Below are 16,667 nucleotides of genomic sequence, written 5' to 3'. Positions count from 1 at the left end.
TGGTGAAACAGTCGCAGCTTCAACCCCTGGTCAGATTGCAGCTCAAGAACCTTCTGTGGTTCAATCCTCCCAAGGTGCTCCTCAACTTCACCCAAGTCAACAACAAGAATAGATTAGATTAGTTGTTAGTCAGTTGGAATCCTAGTTTTTGGTATTTTGTAAGTTAAATGAATACAATTGCTGATTGCTTGCTTGTCTCTGCTTGCTTGTCTATAGCTCTTACTTTGGTCATGAAACTGAAGTCAACTTTGGTATGCTAAAGTCAACATTAGTCATTTTGACTACTTTTGTAAGATTATGTCAATTTGACAAGTTATAAAAGTGTATTTCTCTCCAATTTGTCATCTTATATAAGTCCATTTCATTTTGGTCAAGAAACAAAGTACCTTAAACACGACACAATACGGAAACAAAATACGGAAACAAAATACGGGAATAAAATACGGAAACAAAATAAACATCAACTTAACCACGACACATTATATTAAACATACCTTAAACACGACACAATATATTCAACTCGACGGCTACAAAAATAAACATCAACTTAACCAAATACGGGAACAACATACGGAAACAAAATACGGGAAGATTCATACCAACAAAACAAATAATTTTGGCAAAATAAAGGAGGCAAACTTTTCATTCATTCTAAACCACAATGGTTTGATTACAACAACGAATGCATTAAACATAAAGGCATTACAACAAGGAATTAAACCAAGCCTAGCTTCTAATTGCCTAACATTCCTTAAACAAAGTTCATCCTACCATCTACCCAAGTACCTTGATTACAGTGAAACTAAATAATACAGACACAATTGCACACACACAAATCATCCCCATTAGCTGATTCTGACCCAAGCCAGCCTTCTTAGACCCCAAAACACCCATCATCATGCCCTTGTTCTTCTTCAATCTGTCAACCTCTTCGACTAGCCTAATCTTCTCTTGTTCAATGCAAGCAAATCTGTTCCTCAGAATTGCAAGATCAGTGGACAGCCTATGTTTTTCAGCAACAAGCACATTAGTAACATCCCTTTGCCATTCAACAATATCTTCATCAAGCCAATCAAATTTGTTGCACCCCCTTTGCCCAGTTTCAGGATTGTAGAATTTGCAAGCAATAAACTTTCTCCCTGGGTTTTCATGAGTCCAAGCAGTCCTCTTGGCTACAGGAAACCCACACCCACATTTCACTTCATTCCATGGAGCCATAATTACTGCAACAAGTAATCAACAACATCCGATTCAATTGATTTACAAAATTGGGGGAAAAAACCCTAATTTTTCGACATTCAAATTCCACAAATTTAGAAGGAATTCTTACCAGATAATTCGTGCCCAGACTCAAATCTTGATGGAGATGCTTGCAGTATTCGTTATTCAACTTAATTTTGCAGAGGGATTGAAATTTTTTTAGAGCATGGGGTGGGGGGAAGAAGAAGAACAGAGGAAGGAGAAAGGAGAACGTGAAATGTGGGAATAGGGGTTGTGATTTCTATTTGGAGGGAAAAGGGGTGCAAAGAGTGAAAAAGAGCAGCACGTGACTATCACGTGAGGGTCAACGCCGGCAAATAATAGTCAATGCCTGAATATTCTTTTTTTTTTGTCTTTCGCAAATTATTTTTACATTTAGGTGTGTTTTTACAAAAAAAATTTTAAAAGGTCCCTTCTCGCAAATTCTGGCTTATAAAAGGTCCCTTTTAGCAATTTTGCCTTCTAAATAATTGTTATTACTTAGCCGTGTTGTGTGTTCGATCACCTCAAATGGTAAGACTCTAATATGCAATTTCCGAACTTTTTTTCCCTTACATTGTTGTTCATAGTCAAGAAATTACATAGATCTATCGATCTTCTTATGTACGTGTGCTCTTTGGTGGTTAATTTTTCTATGCAGGAGTTTTCCGTCTTGATTGTTGTGTACGTTCTTCTAAATGTCTCCCAGCTAGTTGTAGGCATTCGGACACATAATGACATTCTACTTACTTCATCGTCTCAATTTAACGTGATGGATTATGGAGCCGTTGGAGATGGTGTACAAGACGATAGTCCCGTAAATTTCTATTCAAACTTTTTTTATTCAATTATAGCACTTACGTCATATATATATTCACGAACCAAATTATTGTGGTAATATATGATGGAAATTTCAAATTTAGTTGTTAGTTATGAATAATTATTTGACACGCAATAGTATAACAAGCTACTGCTTCAATTTGTTTAACCAAATAAAAATGGAGTTAATTGATTTTCTTAGTTTTACACATTTTTATTTTTGTACCAATGGAGTCTTGGCCTACTGGTTAAGGCTGAGAGTCTATGTACAATAGGTCTCAAGTTCGAATCCCTCGCCCCCGTTTATAATTTATATTACCTTATTCGTCTCATTCACACCCCCACACACACAAAAAAACATTTTTATTATTTGTAATAAAATAAAGGTCAAAGATTTGCAAATGCCACAAATAGGAAGTATATTTGACATGAATATTTCTTTTTGTTATGCATGTTCCAAACTTCTAAAGGCGTTTTCAAAAGCATGGGCAGACGTATGTGCTGTTACAGGTGACACTCCTACACTAACTGTTCCGGTGTTGTAAAGATGGAAACAATGGGCTTCGAATGAAGGCCCCTTTGTATGTGTTGAAGATCTTGCTTGTTTGAATGAGCGGAGTCCGAATTCACCTGCACAAGAGCAAAGTCACTAGCCTCGGGGGTGTTTCCGAGGAAAGCCCCTCCGATGCCTAAGTAAGAATGATGCTCGGATTCTAGAGAGAAGTTCTCTAGAAGAGTAGTCTTAAGGCGGTAAATTGGACGTACCTTGAGGTGTGAGCCTTGGCGGCCTATTTATAGTGTTTGCATAATAAATGCCCATAGGTCATTTATTGCTATTGGGCCTTGGGCCTTAATGGATGGCTGAATAGCCACTGGTAGGTTCGATGTTGTTGTTTAGAGCCATTGGGCTTTGGACTTAGTGGCCCAATTGAGAGTCAATTGGGAGCCCAAACAACATGCCCCCCAGACCCGGTCCATTTAGAATTAAATGGGTGGGTTTCCAGCTGTCAGAAGTCCGAAAGTTCCCTCTCTTTTTTGAAAAGGGATGATTTGCATTGATGACGAGTGTTGGGAGTTGTATTGTGTCGTGGCGATCGTGGGTTGAGGAAGTTGATGCGCCCCTTTTCTTTTCTATAAATACGGGGTGCGTTGCTCTTTTCGAACTTTTTACTCCTTCTTTCAAACCCATTCTCTCTCTAAATTCCGGCGATCGCAGTGCAATTTGTTTCTTCAGATCTACGAAATTCGGCCAACTTTAGACTTCGGGAACTTGTGTTGTTCGTTTTATCGGCGAATTCCGCTTCGGAAAAAGGTAATTTGTTTCTGAATTCTCCTTTTTTCTTCGTTTTTCCTTCTACCCCTCAATCTCAACCCTAGACCGAGAATTCGCGGCCATGGCAAAGAATAGGGGCAAGAGCAAGTTCGTCGTTGGCTCCTCTAGTGAGAGGGAGAACGTGCCTTCGGGAAGGTTACCGAAAACTTCGAGGGGTCGGCCTTCGGAGAGGCCAGTGGAGAGGCGTTCGACTGGTTGGGATGCTTCAAAAGATGATGTTGTTGGCGGGTCTAGCGTGTCTGAACGCGCAACTTCTGGTAAGAAAGCTGGCTCTTCGGGTGTGCGCCGCTCTTACCCTGAGTTTCCAGTTCATTGGACTGAAGCTGATCCGCAGGGCAAGTATGCCCCGATTCTGCATGAGACCACTAAGATCGATGGTCCCTTGGAAAAATCGGTCAGTGGTGACTGGTTGGTGGAGGCGAAGCTGGGGCATTACCATCGGAGGGCCGAAGAGTTATACGGAATCCAGCACGCCTTGGGGTACTGGTGCGAGCTTCCCGACCAGGAGCGTCCTCGGGTGACTCATCCGCCGAGGGGGTTCATCTCTGTGTATACTCATCATTTGGAGAACGGTCTCCGCTTTCCTTTGGATCCCTTCGTTTCCGAGCTCCTGGTGTCGTACAACATCAGTTTGGCCCAACTTACCCCCAAATCTATGAGGCACATCATCGGATTTAGATGGGTGTGCGATTTTATTAACTTTCCATGTTCTGTTGCCGTGTTTCGGGATCTGCACGATCTGTCTTTCAACCACGCTTCCAAGGGGGATGGGTATGGTTGGTGGACCATCATCAACAAAAGATCCCGAAGGAAGGGGGAGCCGAACTACATTACGGCCTACCCTTACCTCAGCTCTGATCATAATTGGAAGACGGAGTGGTTGTTCGTTCGTGTGCCGACAGATCCGAAGCATCCACATTTTTACCGCCCTCCGAAGTGGTTTGTGACTCCTGATCCTGATATGCGAAGCGTGGCTGCTCCGGATCGGAACCATCACCACTACGTGGATCTCCTCCAGTGGTTTTTGGCTCGGGAGGACAACTACAAATTGCCGTCCAACTGGCTCCCGAACCTCAACTATATCTTGCGGGAGGACATTCTTGCTGTTGCCGGTCTCAGCAGGATTTTTGACAGGGGTAGGTGTCTTTCGGCTGAGACCGTGCTTTAGTAAGTTTGTCCTCCTCCTTTTTGGTCTCGTTTTATTGACTTCGTTTTGTGCTTTGTTTCTGCAGAGTACGGCTTTAGCTGCGTTGATCCTGTGGTCTTGGGCATTTCTTTGGATCTGAAGACCATTCACGACTCGGCCCCTGATTATAAGTTCGGGAAGGAGAATCCTCGTAATCCTCGCTTGAAGGATTACGTGCTGTCTCCGTTGGGTGTCGCTCGGATATCTGAAGTTCGAGCTGATCCGTGGGATTCTGCTTCTTCTCCCGAAGCTGTTCCAGTGAAAGTCGTGCTCCCTGATTTGAGGACAACCTCGGATCCGGTGAGTGTTTCTATATCTCGAAGTCTTTTGTTTGTCTTTCTTTCTGGTTGGCCGTCGGCTAACGTCTTGGTCCTGGACCATCTTTTTAGGGTCCTGGGACTGACGCTGTGCCGCGTGCCGTTCCTTCGGTTTCATCTCCGGCTCGGATAGATATCTCTTTATCTAGGAACCGGGTACTTCGCGATTTTTCTTTATTCCTTCCTTTGTCTTCTTTTACATTTATTGACCCTTGGTTTCTTCTGTTTAGGATCAGCGCAAAAGGAAGGGCAGCACTCTTTTGAGGCCTTCTGCGCATCCGAAGAAGGCGAAAGCTTCTCAGTCTTCGGAGAAGGTATTTGTTCTGACTTAGAGCTTTTTGTGGTCCGTTCTCTCTTTTTCTGAAACTGACCTTTGAGCGTTTGCCCTGTAGGAAGTGGTTTCGGAAGTCATGCCTCCTCCCAAAAATCTCCTTCACTTCATGCCCTTGCCAGGGCAGAAGTTGAAGAGTGTGGTGGTTGCGGAACCGCCTCCCGTGGACCAACCGTTGGCTGAGGAAGATACCATCCCCTCTCCGCTGAAGCCGTCTGCTGCTTTAGGGATCGAGATCCAGGATATAACCAAGGTGATGGAGGCAATTGAAGCCGACCTTGTTCCTGGCTCGGATGTCCCTATTGTGGCCGAGCAGAAGGAAGAATCTGCTGACGTTTCTCTCGAAAGGGAGAAAAGTCCAGATAAGGAGATGGTGGATCTCACCGAAGCTCACATAGAGGTTCCCGAAGCTGAGAAGGAGGTCCCTTCTGCTGAGGAGGAGCAAACCAAGCAGGGTCTGACGAGGAAGAGGCGCCACTCGACCTTGGGCTCTACTTCGACCTCGGCCCTGGATAGACTGATCCACGCTGACCCTTGCTCGGATGTTCCGCTGAAACGGATCCCCGAGGAGGTAAGGGAGGCGATGGCTCGCTATGCTAGAGCCCCGGTTTTGGGGGAGAACCCCATGGCTCACGTGGGATCTTTGGTGGGTCCCGAAGCTGCACGGGAGAATCTTCTTCGGGCCAACCCGCAGTGGAGGGTTCCTGGAGCTGAGGAGAGGAACCCAGCTATGATGGCCCAATATTATCTGAATGAGGTAAGTGTTGGAAATTTTGTTTTGAGTTCCGTTTTTGGTTTGTTGTTTTCTTCTTTCCTCATCTTTTCTCGTCTTTTCTTCTTTCCCAGGCTGTTTTCTGGTCCTCGTTCGCTTCCGAGTGTAGCTCGGTTGAGGAGAGGCAACTGAGGAGGTATCAGGAGGCTTATGCTCGTGATATCCCTGTCTTGGACCAGAAGGCTGGGCGGCTCATGGCCGAGATGGTGGAGATCAAGCAACTGTACCTTCAGTACAGTCGTGAGGCTAGGGAAGCGGCGGAACAGATCGGGGCCGAAGTTGGGAAGCTCACTTTCCAGGTTGAAGAGGATGCTGAAAAGATAGCTTCCTTCGACAGGGAGAGGAGAGAAATGGCTGCCAAGTTTGCGAGCGAACTTGAAGAAAAAGACAGTCTTCTCAAGGAGATGACGTCTAAATTTGAGGCGGCCATTAAGCAGAGCCAGGAAGCGGAGGCGAGGCTTCAGCAGTTTATCAAGCACCGGGAGATTGTTCAGAATCAAGCTGACAAGGTGCCCGTTCTCCAGCTGAAGATCCGAGAGAAGGATGCTGCCATTCGGAAGTTGGAGCAAGAGAGAGTTGACCTCTACACTGCTGATCAGTGTAGGGAGCAATACTGGAATGGCATCCTGGGTGCTCGGCGGATGTTCGCGAAGCATATGCCTCATTTCCCTTGGAATGAGAAGGTTCCGCTCTGGATGAGGGCCCAGGATCACTTGGTGGAGTGCCAGGCCGATCGAGACGAAGCTGAAGCTGAACGCCAAGCTGCTCTTGCAGAGGCTCGGGCCCAGAAGGTGGCTTCCGAAGGTGATACTACTGCTGGGGGTTCTTCGAAGGATGCTCCTCTGGGGGATGCTCCTGAGACTCCCAAGAGTTAGGGATTCGGGCAGTCGTCTTCTTCAGAGTCGGTCGGTTCCAGTTGAGGACTTCCGAACATGTGCTTGCCTTTCCCCCTTTTGCCTCGGCGCTGCGTTGTACTCATTTCTTTTTGTTTTCTTTAGTACTTCGGTAGGCCGGTATTGTCTGTTGATGGCTGCCGATTTTAACTGTTTCATTTTGTTTTCAATTTTTGAGGTTTTCAATGTATTTGTACTCTCCCCAAATATTGAATAAAAAATGAATGTTTGTTACTTGGCTGCTTCTTTTCAACTTGTTCTTTCGCAATTTTAGGTCTTTAAATCCGTAGATTTCTCGAGCTCCTCTTTCTGTAGACTTGCTAAAAACCTTTTGATCTTGCGAGCTCTTTAAATCCGTAGATCTGTTAAGAGACTTTTTAACTTTTGCGAGTTCTTCAAATCCGTAGATCTGCTAAGAGACTTTTTGACTTTGTGAGTTCTTCAAATCCGTAGATCTGCTAAGAGACTCTTTAGTTTTGCGAGTTCTTCAAATCCGTAGATCTGCTAAGAGACTCTTTAGTTTTGCGAGTTCTTCAAATCCGTAGATCTGCTAAGAGACTCTTTAGTTTTGCGAGTTCTTCAAATCCTTAGATCTGCTAAGAGACTCTTTAGTTTCCAGACTCTTCAAATCCGTCGATCTGCTCAGAGGTTTGGATTGTTCTTCCGATCTCTTGTGGTTCGGAAACCTGGGCAAGAGATCGCTAGTCTGCCTCTTTAGTTATGCCTTCGGCGATCCGTGGATCTGAGCCGGAGTTTTATAACTTGATTCGAGCGACTGTTTGTTGCGAACAAATTTTATTAGGGTACCGCGAATCCGAGGATTCTGGACGATTCCCTGAAGTGTATGATTTGGTCATTTCTTGCATTTTATCAAGGAATGGGCAAAGTCAATCCTGTTTTTAGTCTCGGATTGATCAGATCCGAGGCTGCATGTATATATAAAGGGACAATAAATATAGAGATAAGTTTAATGAAACTCATGGTGCCAATGGCTTTCCTCTTCTCATTAAACAACTTACTTGGTTTACAGACAGAGATCATACAAAATATTTCTTGAGAACATCGGTATTCCAATGGTTCTTCAAAATTGTTCCATCTAACTGTTTCAGCATATACGTGCCTGGCCTTTTTTCGGAATGGATGATGTATGGTCCTTCCCAAGTGGCTGAGAGTTTGCCATGGATCCGTCCTTTCTGAACCGAGGCGGCGTTTCTGAGTACTAGATCACCGACTTTTAGGGGTCTGGCGTTGACTCTTCGGTTGTAATGCTTGTTGACCCTCTGCAAATAGGCTGCGTTGAGTGTCCTTGCATCGTTCCGAGCTTCGTCCAGTAGATCGAGAGCTTCGGATAGAAGTTGGTTGTTGCTTTCTCCTTGGAGCCCATCATACCTGTTGTATGCCTGGATCCTCAGGCTTTCTGTTCCGATTTCCACAGGAATTACAGCTTCGGATCCGTATACAAGGTGGAACGGTGTTTGTCCGGTAGCTTCTTTCTCAGTGGTCCGAAGGGACCATAGCGTTCCGGGTAGCTCTTCTAACCATTTGTTTTTGTCATCCTCGACTCTTTTCTTGAGTGCATTGAGGATGAGTTTGTTAGCAGCTTCGGCTTGCCCGTTGCTTTGTGGGTGACAGACTGCCGAGTACGCTAGGTGTATGCCGAACTGTTTGCACCACTTTTGCAACGGGGTGTTGTCGAACTGTTTCCCGTGGTCGAAGACCATCAGTCTTGGTATGCCGAACCTTGTGATTATGTTCTGCCATATGAACTTGCGGACCTGAGGTTCGGTGATGGAGGAGACAGCTTCGGCTTCGATCCATTTGCTAAAATAGTCGACTCCTACAATCAACCACTTCTTCTGGTTCGTCGCTGAGGGGAAGGGACCAATGATGTCTAACCCCCACTGTGCGAATGGTAATGGATACAGCGTTGATTGTAGGGTTTGAGCTGGTTGATGGATGGCTGGTGCGAACTTTTGGCATTTCTCGCATTTCCTTGCCATCTGCTTTGCCTCGGAAACCATAGTGGGCCACCAGTACCCAGCCCGAAGGGCTTTATGTGCCAATGTCCTGCCTCCGATGTGGTTTCCGCATATCCCGAGGTGGATTTCCCTTAGGATGTAGTCAGCGTCTGTTGGACCCACACATTTTAGCAGCGGAGCGGAGAATGATTTCCTCATGAGCTCTCCTTCGGCGCTGATGATGAACCACTTGTTGAATCTTTTCAGTTTTCTTGCCTGCAGCCTATCCTCGGGAAGTTCTCCCCTTTCTTTGTATGCAACTACTGCGTCCATCCAGCTGGGTTCGGTACGTAAGCTGCATACTGTGGTGGGTAGCAAGTCAATGCTTCTCTCTTGGTGAACTTCCACGTGGACCGACCTGTTTAGGTCGATGAGTGTTGAGCTTGCGAGTTTTGACAGTGCATCTGCTTGCGTGTTTTGTCCTCGGGGAATGAGAATGACTTCAAAGGATCTTAACTTTGACGTTAAGGACTTGATTTTTGCTAAGTAAGCTGTCATGCTGGGCCATTTGGCCTCATACTCCCCTCGGATCTGGTTGGCTACAAGCTGGGAATCAGTTTTGAGGCAAACATGCTCGGCCTCCAGGGATAAACAAAGCTCTATCCCTGCGATTGCGGCCTCATATTCGGCCTCGTTGTTAGTTGCTTTGAAGCCGAACTTCAATGCATACTCTATGCTTTTCCCCGTCGGGGGGATTAGTACAACTCCTGCTCCTGAGCCGTTTATTGTGGAAGATCCGTCAGTGAAGACCTCCCAAGTGCTTTTCGTATCATTCAGCATTTCCTGGTATGAGCACTCGGCCAAGAAGTCTGCCAATGCTTGTGCTTTGATTGCTGTCCTCGGCTGATATTTGATGCCGAACTCTGATAGTTCGAAAGCCCAGGCAGCCAATCTTCCTGACCTCTCTATTTTGTCGAGTACTTTTTCGAGCGGTTGGTCAGTTAGCACTGTGATCTGGTGGGAGTCGAAGTATGGCCTCAGTTTTCGTGCAGCTACCACTACTGCATATGCGACTTTCTCGATGAGTGGGTACCGGGTTTCGGCCCCTGTAAGTGTTCGGCTGGTGAAGTAGATTGGCTGTTGCTTCTTTTCTTCTTCCCGAAGAAGCACTGCGCTGACGGTTCCAGGGCTAACTGCGACATATAGGTACAGGGTTTCCCCCTCCTTTGGTCTGGCCAGTGTCGGCAGTTGAGCTAGGTGGGCTCTGAGTTGCTGAAAAGCTTCTTTTTGCTCCTGTTCCCATATCAGTTCGGGATCCACTTTCCTCGGGACCCCCTTTTTCTTGACTGGTTCTGCTTCTCCTCCGGGAAGGTTCTTTGGTTTCAGTGCTTTGAAGAAGGGGGCTCCCTTGTCCGAGGCTTTTGATATGAACCTTGTTAGTGCGGCTAACCTGCCGGTTAGCCTCTGCACATCTCTCTTGGTCTTCGGCTCGGGTAAATCCAATGCTGCTTGGACTTTGTCCGGGTTCGCATCAATTCCTCTTTCGCTCACCATGAATCCGAGGAATTTCCCTGACTTCACCCCGAAGACGCATTTTTTTGGGTTCAGCTTCATGCTGTATTTCCTCAGATTTCCGAAGGTCTCTGCCAAGTCTTTGACGTGGTCTTCCTCCTTGATGCTTTTTACGATGGAGTCATCCACATAGACCTCCACATTCCTCCCTTTCTGGTCGGTGAAGACGTGATCAACTAGCCTCTGGTAGGTGGCTCCGGCATTTTTCAAGCCAAAAGGCATCATTTTATAGTTGAACACTCCTGCGCTTGTGATGAACGCTGTCTTTGCTCTGTCATCGAGGTGCATGAATACTTGGTGGTAGCCTGAAAAGGCATCCATGAAGCTGAGCAGTGCATGGCCGCTGGTGGAGTCAACCAATTGATCTATCCTTGGCAGGGGATAACAGTCTTTGGGGCAGGCTCGGTTCAGGTCTGTGAAATCCACGCACATTCGCCAGGAGCCGTTCGCTTTTTTGACCATCACCACGTTGGCCAGCCATTTCGGATACATGCATGGTTCAATGAATCCGGCCTCCTGCAACTTTTTCACCTCCTCGGCGATGGCTTTGTTTTTCTCCGAGGAGTAGTTCCTCTTTTTTTGCTTGACTGGCCGAGCTTCAGCGTTGACGTCCAGCTTGTGACAAATCAGCTTCGGATTTATCCCTGGCATATCTGCTGCTGACCATGCAAAGATGTCTTTATGATCCCTGAGTAATCGGATCAAATCGATTCGGAGCCCCGAGCTTAAGCCCTTGCCTATTCGGACGCTCCTGTCTGAATCCTCTTCGAGGAAGATATCCTCCATTTCTTGATCTGGTTCGGGAGATAGGGTTTCGGGGCGGGCATCAACTTCTGCGGGAGACAAGCTGCTCGTGCTTGCTCTTCTCCTTTTTGCCTCGCTTTCCTCTCCCGTAGCTCCCTTTTCTTCTTCGGGGTCGTCCCCTAGTTTGGGCTTTCGGACAGCAGTGTGGCAGGTTCTTCTCGCCACTTCTTGATCACCTCTGATTCGTTCGGCGAATCCTGCATCCGAGACGTATATCATCAGCTGGTGGTATGTGGAGGGGACTGCTTGCATCTTGTGAATCATGGTTCTCCCCATGATTACGTTGTATACGGAGTCGCAGTCCATCACCAAAAATTTGTCCCGAAGGGTTTTTGCTGCCTGGCCTTCACCCACTGTGACTGGCAGGGTGATCTTTCCTCGAGGGATAGCTGCGGATCCGTTGAATCCGATCAGAGGATAACTGACTTTCGTCAGTGCTTCCTCTGGCTCTTCGAGGATCAGCTGCTCGAAGCAGTTTCTGAAGATGATATTGACGGCACTTCCTCCGTCGACTAACACTCGATGTACGTTGTGGTTATTGAGGTCCATGGAAATGACCAGAGGATCGTCATGCTTGTACTGGACTCCGAAGCAATCATCAGCAGTGAAGGTCATGTTCGGGGGGTGTGGCTGGTTGTCTCCCACCGCGCTGAAGTTGACCCGATGGGAGAGGGCTCTTAGGTGTTTTTTGCTGGCCTGGCCAGACTTCTGTCCCCCGAACACCACTAGGATGTCATTCTTCTTGTGCCCTGTTGCTTCGTAGATCCTTTTCTGGGGTTGCTCGTGTTGTTTGCCGCTTGCGGCCTTTTCTTTTTCCTCCCTTCGGTCTAACAAGTACTGTTTCAGGTAGCCTCGGCGAACGAGGTCCTCAATGTTGTCTTTCAGCGAGTTGCATTCTTCGGTGTGGTGACCGAAGTCATCATGAAACTCGCACCATTTGTTCTTGTTTCTCCGAGCTGGGTTGGACTTGAGCTTCCCAGGTAGTTTCCACTTTTCGTCATTTCTGTTGAGGCTAAATATCTCTTTTCGGGGCAGAGCTAGTGGAGTGTAGTTGGTGTACTTGGGTTGAAGTTCACCCCTTCTCCCGTCTTTCTTCGGGCTCATCTCTCTAGCTCCTACTTTCTCTTTCCCCTTCCTTGAGCTGCCCTCGGGCTTGCTCTGGGTATTCTTTGTGTCTCTCGGATCCGACGATCCTTTCAATCTTGCAGCGGCCTTGTTGAACTCTTCGGTTCTGATGAACGCATCAGCCATTTGGAGCACGTCAGCTATTCTGGAGGGGTTCTTCATTGAGAGTTCGTCACGGAACTTCCCTTCCTGGAGCGCGTGTTTCAAGGCGAAGATGGCCACGTCTGGCTGCAAGTTTGGTATGTTTGTTGATTCCTTCATGAATCTGGCCATGAATTCTCTCAGACTTTCGTCTCTTTCTTGTTGGATTGAGGTCAGTTCTGCTGTGGTTCGCTCGGGGCGATTGTTGCTCACGAACTGTGTGCAGAATCTCTTTTTCAGCTTTTTCCAGCTCTTGATCGATCCCTTCGGCAGCGATCTAAACCACTCACCCGCCACTCCGGTTAGCGTGGTTGGGAAATATTTACACCAACATGCTTCGGAGTAGGGACTCAAGAACATTTGCTGCTCGTAGGAGATGACATGATCCCTCGGATCTGTGATTCCGCTGTAGGTCAGGTGCGCTGGCAGTCTTACCTTCGGTATTTCTTCCATGATCAGCTCGTCCGAGAAAGGGGATGACGTGGGAGTCATGATTCTTTTCCCGAGTCTAGCCCTGATGCCTTCGTTTGCCGAGGTTCTGTGATTAGAACGTTCGGGCGTACGATGGGGGCTAGGGGTTCGATCATGCCTCCTGTCTCTTCTTCTCTCTCGGCTACTGACCTCGGGTCGTTCGCCAGATCTGCTTGGCTCGCCCACCCCGAGTCTCGTATGGATCGAGGGTCTTAACCTTGAGTGGACCGAGGGCCTCAACCTGCTGAGCACCGAGCTTCGGACCCGAGTGTTACGAGTAGTCGATTCGCTTTGGAGAGCTGTTGGAGTAGGCGATGGTCTCGCAAACCAATCTGGTTGCTGTTGTGCCCTTTTTTGGGTGTCCCACGTGCTTTCCATCCACCTCGACGTCAAGTGTGTACCTGTCAAGGGAAGGAGTTCTCGTTCGGGTCTGGACACTTCCGCACTGGGTGGCTCGTTCAGCCTTCGCCTGGTCCTCCTCTCTTCTCTGCGGTCATTTGCCAGTCCTTGCTGCTTCTCATTGAAGAGGAAGTTTTGCATGATGGTCATGGCCGCAGTGAGCTCTTCCCTAGTTGGAATCGGAGGTCCTGCATTTGTGGCGGTCGTAGCTCTGCTTGGCTGTGACCTCGCCATCGATTGAGGGTGCCCCTCTTGGTCAGATTCTGAATCTGACCGCACCATCATATCGTCGTCATTGTTGTTAACAACATCATTCACCATTTTCGCGGAAAGAGGTGATTGATGTCTTTCAAAGGCTTTGAAGTGTTCTTCCCCACAGACGGCGCCAAATTGTTCCGGTGTTGTAAAGATGGAAACAATGGGCTTCGAATGAAGGCCCCTTTGTATGTGTTGAAGATCTTGCTTGTTTGAATGAGCGGAGTCCGAATTCACCTGCACAAGAGCAAAGTCACTAGCCTCGGGGGTGTTTCCGAGGAAAGCCCCTCCGATGCCTAAGTAAGAATGATGCTCGGATTCTAGAGAGAAGTTCTCTAGAAGAGTAGTCTTAAGGCGGTAAATTGGACGTACCTTGAGGTGTGAGCCTTGGCGGCCTATTTATAGTGTTTGCATAATAAATGCCCATAGGTCATTTATTGCTATTGGGCCTTGGGCCTTAATGGATGGCTGAATAGCCACTGGTAGGTTCGATGTTGTTGTTTAGAGCCATTGGGCTTTGGACTTAGTGGCCCAATTGAGAGTCAATTGGGAGCCCAAACACTAACAATACCAACAGGGAAGACATTCCTATTAACTCCAATTGCTTTCAATGGTCCTTGCAAATCAAGCAGCATTCATGTTGAGGTTACAATTCTTTCTATACTCCTATATAATGTTGTAATACACTAATACATATGGTGTGTTACGGAATACTCTGTATATTTTAATTAAGAATATACCGTAGTAATTAAGCTAATTGACATCTATAATGACAGATCCAAGGAAAATTGGTGGCACCCGACAAACGCGATAAATGGAAAAAGTGTGAAGCAAACTGTTGGATAGTTTTTGCAAGCATTGAGAACCTAATTGTAGAAGGATCAGGAGAGATCAATGGCAAAGGATCAATTTGGTGGCAAAATAATGACCCAACAAACGATGATAATTATGTTGATACTGTATGTTTTAATTTCAATTAAGTATATTTCACTAATTAATTAATTAATTAATTAATCTCAAACGTTTACTAATGCTTAATTGTATTTACAGGCCATGGGAGATTTGTGTGTCGAACCCAAGGCTTTATGTTTGGCAAATTGCAATGGTCTTGAATTAAAAGGACTAACTCATGTAGACAGTCCCAAATGTCATATATCAATTAGTGGTTGTAATAATTCAATTATCTCTAATCTTCATATTTTGGCTCCTGAAAACAGCCTCAATACTGATGGTATTGATATTGTTTCTTCATCTCATCTTCATATAAGTGATTCCATTATCCAAACAGGTAATTAACTTTTTCTAACTTGATCAATCATTTTTATATGATCTCATACAACATACTCATTATATATTTATAACTTTAACTAATTTTGCTAATATACATATTGAACTTTGTTTATAATTAATTAGGTGATGATTGTATAGCAATAGGATCAGAGACATCATGGATTAACATAACCGGGATCACTTGTGGACCAGGCCACGGTATAAGGTTTGTAAATCTTTATTACTCTAGCAATTACTTAGGTACATTAATATATAATTACCATATGGATTATAAACACGACATGTCTTGTCGTACAGCATTGGAAGTTTGGGAAAGGACGGCGAAATTGCTAGAGTAGAAGAAATTCATGTAAGAAATTGCACTTTTAATGGAAGTTTAAACGGCGCGAGAATCAAGACATGGCAGGGAGGAAAGGGTTATGCAAGAAACATAATATTTGAAGAAATCCCTTTGATAGATGTTGGAAACCCGATAATAATAGACCAATATTACTGCAATGGAGATCATACAAAATGTGCAACGTCAGCAGAGGTAACAAATTTAAATAGTGAGACTTAACAATTTACATATTTAACATTTAACTATAATAAAATAAATTAATAATGTTTAATTTGTTTATAATTAATAAAAGAAATCGGCTGTGGCGGTAACGGGTGTAAGCTATAGAGGATTTCATGGAACATCAACAACATCGGCAGCAATAAGTTTAAATTGCAGCAACACAGTTGCTTGCACAGGAATCGTGATGGAGTCCATCGATATTAAATCTTCAAATGGTTCAAATGATACTTTTGCCTTTTGCATTAATGCTCATGGAAAACAATCAGGTGTTTCACCTCAAGTTCCTTGCCTAACTCCATGAGTTCTCAAATTCCTCAGCTCGTTATTTCTAGTTTAGCCTAAAATTTTAAAAAAAAATCTTCAATTGTTAGTACCAATTTTTAGAGATTAGGCTTAATTAAATGTCCCTTTGATCTCTTTATTTTTGTATTAAGGTTCCCTGTTCAATTTTATTGGCATCTTATCACCTGACTATTAAAAAGTTGGTAATGATATGAGTGTTCAACCATACTGCATTTTCTATATATTGTGTCAAACATTCCCATATCATTCCCACGAGTTGGAAAGAATTCAAGCTGATAATAGAGATGATTATATTGTTATAACAATTCATGGCGATCCTAGTGGAAGCACAACTTATGCAAGGTCGAGTGATCACAAATGCACTTGATAATTCAGAGCAAGCCGCGATAATAAAATATGTAACTCCATCCTCAAATTTTTATGATGATAAAACACTGGATAAAGTTTACTTGGTGTCGAGTTAATGAATGAGGTGATATTGCATTATTTGTGGGGAATAATATTTCATTATATGTTCGTGCGTCAAATTTTAGTAATTGCATAGCAATTATATTTGCTTCACCGATGATGAGTGTCAATATTGGGATATGTCCACCATTAGGGGTATGGGACTTTCAACGTATCAAACAAGAAGATCGAAATCATTTATAAAATGAAGGTGATATGTTCTAATTTTGAACTATTTTGTGGTTTACGCTTAAATTCTAGCTTATGGTTTCTTGAAGTATTGTACTCATCAATTTAGTTTTTACTGCGTTAATACATACTGCGTAGTACTCCGTCCGTCCCAGATTAGTTGTTACACTTTTCTTTTTCGTTCGTTCCAGATTAGTTATTACACTTCAAAATTAGAAATGACCCATAATTATTATATTGTATCTCTTTTCCCACTAAATA

At 45.0% G+C, this 16,667-nt stretch overlaps 2 protein-coding genes across 2 annotated transcripts; one reads left to right on the top strand and one right to left on the bottom strand.

Annotated features, from left to right (window-relative positions):
* Window positions 1–635: 635 nt before the first annotated feature.
* LOC130466105 (uncharacterized) lies at window positions 636–1,476 on the bottom strand. Its single transcript, XM_056834827.1, has 2 exons — window positions 1,331–1,476; window positions 636–1,223 (listed from the first exon to the last, which is right to left on the bottom strand). The coding sequence occupies exon 2, from the start codon at window positions 1,216–1,218 to the stop codon at window positions 775–777; it is 444 nt and encodes a 147-aa protein (XP_056690805.1). The 5' UTR covers window positions 1,219–1,223; window positions 1,331–1,476; the 3' UTR covers window positions 636–774.
* Window positions 1,477–2,011: 535 nt separating this feature from the next.
* On the top strand, window positions 2,012–15,867 carry LOC110786754 (probable polygalacturonase At3g15720). Its single transcript, XM_056834427.1, has 8 exons — window positions 2,012–2,056; window positions 2,529–2,599; window positions 14,158–14,260; window positions 14,392–14,533; window positions 14,694–14,903; window positions 15,029–15,110; window positions 15,203–15,437; window positions 15,538–15,867. Exons 1-8 carry the CDS (start codon window positions 2,012–2,014, stop codon window positions 15,766–15,768), a joined length of 1,119 nt encoding a protein of 372 aa, XP_056690405.1. The 3' UTR covers window positions 15,769–15,867.
* Window positions 15,868–16,667: the final 800 nt, after the last annotated feature.

Source organism: Spinacia oleracea, chromosome 1, assembly GCF_020520425.1.
Source record: "Spinacia oleracea cultivar Varoflay chromosome 1, BTI_SOV_V1, whole genome shotgun sequence".
In the NCBI taxonomy this organism is placed as follows: domain Eukaryota; kingdom Viridiplantae; phylum Streptophyta; class Magnoliopsida; order Caryophyllales; family Amaranthaceae; genus Spinacia; species Spinacia oleracea.
Note: the sequence above shows the minus strand (reverse complement) of the source record. Positions and strands in the feature narration are given on the sequence as shown.

Coding starts and splice junctions, on each gene's coding strand:
- LOC110786754 (XM_056834427.1), top strand. CDS start 2,012: ATGGATTATGGAGCCGTTGGAGATGGTGTACAAGACGATAGTCCC. Junction 14,534..14,693: donor CAAAGGATCAATTTGGTGGC/AAAATAATGACC, acceptor GTGTCGAACCCA/AGGCTTTATGTTTGGCAAAT. Junction 15,438..15,537: donor AATGTGCAACGTCAGCAGAG/GTAACAAATTTA, acceptor AATTAATAAAAG/AAATCGGCTGTGGCGGTAAC.
- LOC130466105 (XM_056834827.1), bottom strand. CDS start 1,218: ATGGCTCCATGGAATGAAGTGAAATGTGGGTGTGGGTTTCCTGTAGCC.